The sequence below is a fragment of the Protopterus annectens genome, chromosome 14.part0 (genome assembly GCF_019279795.1).
Source record: "Protopterus annectens isolate FY-2018-M chromosome 14.part0, PAN1.0, whole genome shotgun sequence".
NCBI classification, from domain to species: domain Eukaryota; kingdom Metazoa; phylum Chordata; order Ceratodontiformes; family Protopteridae; genus Protopterus; species Protopterus annectens.
Genome location: NC_056748.1, coordinates 996,872,119 through 996,879,618, shown reverse-complemented (window position 1 = coordinate 996,879,618; position 7,500 = coordinate 996,872,119). Strand labels below are relative to the sequence as shown.

General features: G+C 38.3%; 1 protein-coding gene across 6 annotated transcripts in view; it reads left to right on the top strand.

Moving 5' to 3' along the window:
- LOC122789390 (zinc finger protein OZF-like) overlaps nucleotides 1-7,500 on the top strand; it is a 253,309-nt gene that overhangs the window by 122,032 nt on the left and 123,777 nt on the right. For 5 of the 6 annotated variants that reach the window (XM_044056805.1, XM_044056799.1, XM_044056803.1 and 2 more), the window contains exon 3: nucleotides 1,345-1,440. In XM_044056805.1, the coding sequence (XP_043912740.1) occupies nucleotides 1,345-1,440 (96 nt within the window). The remainder of the gene's footprint in view (nucleotides 1-1,344; nucleotides 1,441-7,500) is intronic. The other variant, XM_044056802.1, reaches the window with a different exon arrangement.

The following is a 7,500-nucleotide window of genomic DNA, read 5'->3' as shown; positions in this document are numbered from 1 at the left end:
AAAAAGTTTTCATCTGCAACTACATCTAGCTTATCTGGCATTCGATGCTTGAATACTTATCTCTGAATGGGTTATATATTTGTTAAAATGCAGTTCAGCATTCTATGTGGGACAAACATCAGGACAATTAAAAGTACAAGTTTTGTAACATTTAAGTTATATCAGAAGTAATAGAACAGCAAATGCATTATTTAAACATATACTTAAAACATTCTACAGCACCCTTTAGGTTTACTTCTATCGTATTTGCTTTAGGGGAACAAGTTGGGTTGGCATAAAGTGTTGGGTAAAAAATAATTTACTTGGATTATTAAATTGGGGTTATTGTTCCCTCCTAATTTAAATTATGTATTATGATTGGGTCTTTACTTTGGGAAGGGTTGACATTATATATGTGCTGGTGATTCACTTTTTGTTAGATACTGGCACTGATGAAGGCTTTGACCGAAACTGGTTTGCCTTTTTGTGGAGCTTTTAATGATTTGTCAAGTATTAAAATGCTCAGTATATTCACTGTAGTGGAGTGGTGGCTGTTTCTTTTGTGATTTGAGGTAGTCTAGTTTACTCCCATGTTGCAAAAATCGTGCTGATTGATTTGCTACTCTGATTTCTGCATGTGTATTACATTTAGTCTGTCTTTGTGGCTCAGGTAATTACTGAAAGGGGCCTGAGGTGGACTGTACTTTAACTGTTTAAACATGAGTACATTACACCACATAGCTATAAATATATTAATCCCCTCCCCTGCAGTTGATCGTAGTCTCTCACCAGGTCTACCAGACTGTCTTTAGCCTCCCACAGGCATACCCCAGCCCACATCTGGGACTGGTGTGGAGCCTCAGTATGGTAGAGCTTGATATTCCTACCTGGGATGAATCCAAACTCTGTCTCCCATGGCAGTCTTTGTAGACTGTGTATTATTGCTGCTTTTGCAGGTGCGTGTTTGCTTCTGTGCATGTGCAACCTCTGACTGACGAGTTCACCTGCTTGCTTGCTGCACGGAGCCTGCCATGCTCTTAATGTTACTATTTTGCAGTGAGCCTAGGCTGCCTCCCTTCCCCCAATGAATGAGAGAATGTTGGCCACTCAGTCCTGCTTTATCCCCCATGTGGCCCTTCTAGTGCATGTGCCACTAGTCAAACATGAGTTGCCTGTGTTGCAAAGTGCATTATTCCTCTGCACCACAGGGCTGCTAATAAAATGTGTGTACTTTTGAACCTAGCCTACGTGAAAGCTTAATTTTGTGGTACATTTTTGTACTTTGTATGTGAATTGAGTATGTTACATAGGTGAATTTTATCATACAAGAGGTAACAGTTTTTTTTCTTTTTTGCTCCGTTTTAGGATATGTTATCCCAAAAGAACAGCTGTTACTGCTGTTCACTGAGGTTAAGGAAGAACCAGAAGAGCACCAGAATTATTCTGAAGACAATACAGGTAGTAAGTAAATATTTAAATGCAGAAATAGGATGGGGCTTTAACAAGTACTGTTGAGAGAGATGTAGGATGGGGTTTTAACTACAGCTGAGAGATACAGGACAGGGTTTTAACAACTACTGCCAAGAGGTACGATGCTAAATCCACTGTTTGGGGGAACAGATTAAATGTGACCTAAAGCTAGCTATTCATGATGCTAGCAAGGATCCAGGCTTGTTATAGAATGTATTTTTTGAGTGCATCAGTTGGCTCTTTCTGCCTGAAGTTATGCTGTATGTATCTGTGGAATACATAAGTGGCTGGTTGTATGCAACAGAAACGGTCATTCAGAAAGCATAACTTTGCAAAGTGTTAGATCAGGGTTTTTCATTGTACAGTAGTTATTAGGCATGAGACAGACATAAACCGGCCTAGAAGTGATATTTCATTTATGCATACATTTTAGAAGAGCAGAAACAAAGAATCTTCCACTGAATATTGACCTTGCTGGCTAAGCGAAGATTGCAGATGGTTCTTGTTGTGTTCCTTTTTCAAGGGAAGATTGCAGACCGTTATTATTTTGTTCCTTTCTCAAGGGAAGAATCAAAATATAAGGCATTTGTGAAGCTACAAAACAAGATATAGCCTGAAGAACAAGGCTAGGGACGTGAATGTAATCTACAGAGGAAAATTACTAGAAAAAAGGATCTAATTTGTGAAGTTCAGGATAGCAGGCAGTCTAGTCTGATGCAAGACTGGTTTAGATTCATTTTGATATGTTTCATGTGTAATTTTTTGATTATGCTGATTTGAATATGCTGCAATCTATTTGCTGTTCTTATTAAATGTTACACGCTTGAATAAAGAATGGAAAAGGAAACAAACTGTCTTTTTTAAACCTTTTTAAACTTTTTTTTTTTTTTTTTTTTACAAAATTTTAAAGGAGAAGCAGTTTATGTAGTGTAAAAACGGTCCACGTAGGCAATAGATTCTGATAAGGATTTGCCCGATGTGGATGCAATCATTCATTATTTCCTTAGTCTTGTCTTGTGATGCATTTGCAGGTATATTTGCAAATGCATATAACATGGAGTCTAGAAATAAGGAAAGTGAAACGTAAGCATCATTTATAATGGTTAGTACTGGTGTTTCTAAACTGCAATGCAAGATGCCAATTTTTATAAGTCAAATGCGTAAGAAACTCTTAGAAACTGATTTTTATGTTGTTGCAATGTGAAGTACAACTGTTGTTGTGTATCTTTGGCACTGATGAGGTTAAAGTTATATTTACACACACACATATATGTATATGTTTAATATTATTTTAAAATGTCTTTCATACAAATGTTGTCTTTAGTTCTTTTGTCTCTCATAATTTTTATGCCTGTCTATTTGAGCTGAGTAATGGCTAAAAAAGGTTTCATGGAGTAATCCACTTGGCCATTTAGGTGAAAAATAATATAAAAGTATATGTGTAGGTGCTGACTGAAGATATTTAGTTTGTGTCCGTCTCTGTTGTAGCTGCCCATTCAGTTCAGGACTTTAAATCTACAGTGTGGTACATAAGCCAGCTACCCATTCTTTAAAATGATATTGCCCGAAGTTTATCTTAAATCTTTTCACTGTGCCACTGATGTCCCCATCCCAGCCTTTTTCCTGGACTGTTGTGTTGTTAGTATACCCCAGTGATGTGGTTGTGTCCTTTTCCTGTTCTACTAGTGTGTTTTCCCAGAACCTTGAGCCTTCATTTTTTTAATTTACTCCACTTACCCCATTCTCTCCCAACCTTATGGTAATCCTTAGTTGAATATTTAACTAGTTAGATTTCCCTGTCTGGCAATTTATGACTTACTGGATTGTGTTGCAGATAAGACATCAAAACCCTGTCTGCTAGAAGATGCACCCAGTTAATGTAATTTATTGTAGAACCTTCTCATAAATCTTAATTTCAGCCATTATGTAGACATGGTCAGTTCTGTAGGCAACTTGTATTCCTCACAGTTGCAGCAGTATTTTCAGGTGTATGTGCAGGTTCATGTTTCTAACTTTCTCTACTTTTCAGCATAAATTCATACTCTTCAGGTTACATCACTTTTAATGTTCCTACCTTTGTTATTGTATGTTGCCAACATGCACACTTACTTTTTTTTTCTGTGACTTAATGATTGTAACCATTCCCACATGCAGTAGGGATCATTGTACATGGCTCATTTATATTGGCCAGAGTTGTAAGGCTCTTTTCCTATAGTTTCATCCTCCTGTACAGAGAATGTCACAATTTTTAAGCAAAGCATTGCTCACTCATTTGAGGCAGCCACAAACCTTAAACTGAACTTTTAGGGGTGCATCATTCAATCAGCAAAATACACTCTGATCTTTTCAGTTGGTTACCTTTGGGGTCTAATTGTTTAATGCTTTTAGTGGCCTCCTGCCAAACACTGTGCAAAGTTAATAAATACTTTCTGTATATTAGTTGCAGTGTAGTATGAATTTTCTAAGAACTGTACATTTTCATTTTTCATCTTACTGCAGATGTCTCTTACCTCCCCATAAATCTAAAGGTAATATAATGTTGCAAGAGTTGTACAGTGCAATATTTTTCATTGGACACTTGCGTATAACGGATCCCTGTATGCTATAAGCTAGTTAAGTGTTCTGTCTCAGTTGCCAGATGGCTTCATTTTGAAGTAGAATACAAAGGAATAAAATCTCAAATCTCCACTTGGATCCTTTTTCATTACCCCCCTCCCTCCCCCCCATGCCACACCTCCTTTCTCCAGGAGGGTCATACTAGTCGGTCCTTGAGTAAATTTGTGGCTACCTATCCCGTCATCTAGGTCACGTTTAAAGAAAGACTGAGACACTATGCTTAACATGCAGGTTGTTTATCTCAAAGGTTAAAGAGACGCTAGGTTTATAAACCTAACCCCCCCTTCCCCCACTGTGTTTTAGCCATCTGTTGGTGAAGATTAATTCCCTGGTTCTAATATATGTGGACATTTTGGACAAACAGAGGTTCAGACAATTGCTTATCTAATGGAATGGTAAGTGAGAGAGAGGTCATCTCTCAAAGCTTTATAAGACTTAGAATAATGGGGTACAGCTTCTATCCTCTCTTGGTAGCTCAGGGACTTTTAGGTCTCTGATCTTTTCAGTTGGTTACCTTTGGGATCTAACTGTTTAATGAGATACAGCCCAAACAGGGATGTTGTACTGGCCTTACCAATGCTGATTATAAGGGGGTCCTTAGCTAGGACAGTATTGAATCTGCCGATTATAGTAATGCTAAAAATCTAAATATTCTAAATTTCAGGTAGCCTATTAAACCTAATAGTTGCTGGACCACAGGTTTATTGTACATGTTTGGGGGTAAAGGTTAGCTATGATACCGGTTTGTTTAGAGGTAGATCATCCCCCATATGGAAAGAAAATGTAGTGTTGCTGTTTTTAATGATGTCCCACACGACTAGATTCTGAGATGCACTTAATATAAATTCTCAGCATTTCAGTTTTCAGTTTCACCTCCTTCCGTTTATCTCTTGAATGTCACAGATGACATTACTTTCTTGACTATTCACTATGTGCTCTGAATGCTTTACTTGGATGCCGTTGGCTATTTTTTTTCTAGGTGCTTCTCTGACTATAGTTAAATGTTTAAGCCATCAGTTTTTATTCTAATTTCAGCTATTTCTGCAAGGGGAATCTGATTGATTGGTAAAATAACTTAAGGTGATGATGATGGCTGACATTTGACAATGTTAATGACAAAAGTGGCCTTTTCTTTCCATTGTGGTAAGCCTCTTTAAACGTGCCATCTGAGACATTGTGCCCTCCCATCTTGATTCTAAATTTTGAGTCCTAGTTCTCTCAACCGGAGATAGAGAATAGTTTACCATCTAGTCTGTAACTACCTCAGATGTTAATCATCATGAGCAAATATACAAAGTAGTACATGGTAATTTAGTGCCAACAATATGGCACTCTGAGTACTGTATCAGAAATATTGAGTGAGCAAATAGCTGTATGTAAGGAAATGAATCTTTTGAGCTGGGATATAGGATCTGAATTGCCTATACTTAGTAAGGCCTTATTAGGTTAAATTATTTTGCCTGGCAAAAAAGCAATTGCTAGAAAATGGAAATCAAATTCTACACCAACTATATTTGTGTTATTGAATATTATAATTGAGAAAAAAAAACTGGTAGATCTTTAGAAAAGGGAAGGAGCAAATTACATAGAAGTAAATGGAAATTAACAATACATGCAGAATAATGTTGAGTGAGGTTTAAGGGAAGGCAGGAATTCTGCAATTTTTTTGTAATGTTGGTCTGATAGTAGCAAAGAAAATATATGTGCTGTGTGTTGTATTTAAATGATTGTCTTTAATGTATGTTTGTGTTCTTAAGTGGTAATTAGATTATCATTTTAAACAGATTAGATTATCATTTTAAACACCATCAGTGAAGCTGCCAAACCCATTTAAATTTGACTGTTACTAGCTTATTATGCCTATTAGTATTACAAAATATATTTCTGATCTAAGGACATCTTTATGAAAAATTCTCAAGGCACCATCTTTAAGTGAAGATTTAAATGGCTTTAAATTACTAATTTAAAATACAAAAAACAGGGAGGGGCACTGTTCATCACACACAGGGTATAGGGTATAAAGCTACTCTTGGGGTAAGGTTGGTTCATAGGTAGGTACTGGGCTGTTGGGACTAGGGCTTATATAAGCCTAGCCAAAAAGGTACCCTGGCTTTCGCCACCCAAGAAAATTATTTTCCTGTGCCCCTGTCGAGCAGAGCCCCAGAGGTGATCCCCGGGGTGAATTTCCTATTTCCCATCCAATCAGGATTTTTGAGTGCTAATGAGGAGCTTTGTTTGATACAGCTAGGTAGGTTGTTCCAGAGTATGTGAAGTCTCTGGGACAGGAGTCTATCCCTCCAGCATATTCTGTTTATTTTGGTGATCAGGTTTAGGTCCTTAGAGCATGTAGCTCTGAGGGATTGGGATTTCTTTAAGTGGAGCATTTCCAACAGCTCTGGGTTTGACATAGCTTTGTATGTTAGGCAGAGTTTGCCTCTGAGTAGGAAATATGTGACTAACGCTGGAGTTTTTTGAGAGTGTTTGTTTGTGTAAGGCATCTGTTTGAGGCCAGTAATCCTCTTTGTGAGGTATTTCTCTGGCCTTTCCAGTTGTAGATGTCTTGTGAGGTACATTCCAAGAGGGGCGTTGTACTCTAATAGGTTGAATGCGTGACGAGTAGAGGGGAACAATGACCTTTTTTTTTTTTTTTTTTTCCTGTATGAGAAACCTTTTGTGATGAGGTGTGCCGCATAGGATTTCCTGACTATTATGGCGATGTGATTATCAAAGGAGAGACTACTGTCCACCTGGGTACAGAGTTTTTAACCAAGGGGATGACCATGCACGTTTTGGCATTGAGCATGAGGCCCTAACTTTGACACCAGGCGTCTGTCTCAGTGAGGCCCTTGTAGGATGTCGACAGCATTAGGAGTTTAGATTATGGCTCCTAGTTTGCAGTCATCTTTGAACTTCGTTAGCCATAGACATTCTGTGTTGGCCTGTACTTCAGAAAAGTAGATACCAAACAGGAGAGGACCCAGAACTGAATCCTGTGGTACTTAACTTGTCACTGATCTGAAGTCTGATTTGGAGTCTGCTACTTTCACAGTGTGGGTTCTGTCAGTGAGCCAGTTGGCAACCCATCTTGTGATATAGGGGTTTATACCTAGTTTAGTGAGTTTATGTATAACTCCAAGAGTGGGGGATGGTGTCAAAAGCCTTGGCGAGATCTAGATAGGCTGTGTGAATCAACATACCCTCGTCTACGGCTTTGGTGATTGCTTCAAAAAAGTCTATTGGGTTTAGGAGACATGATCTGCCTTTTACAAACCCAAGCTAGGTAGGGTCCAGAGTTTGGAGATTACCAATGTCTTTGTTTATAAGTTCCATGATACGTTCCATGGCTTTGCAGACCAAGCTAGTTAGGCTAATGGGGCAGTAGTTCCTGGGGGCTGTGGTGGCGCCCCTTTGTGGAGTGGGATAAATGTCGCTGTG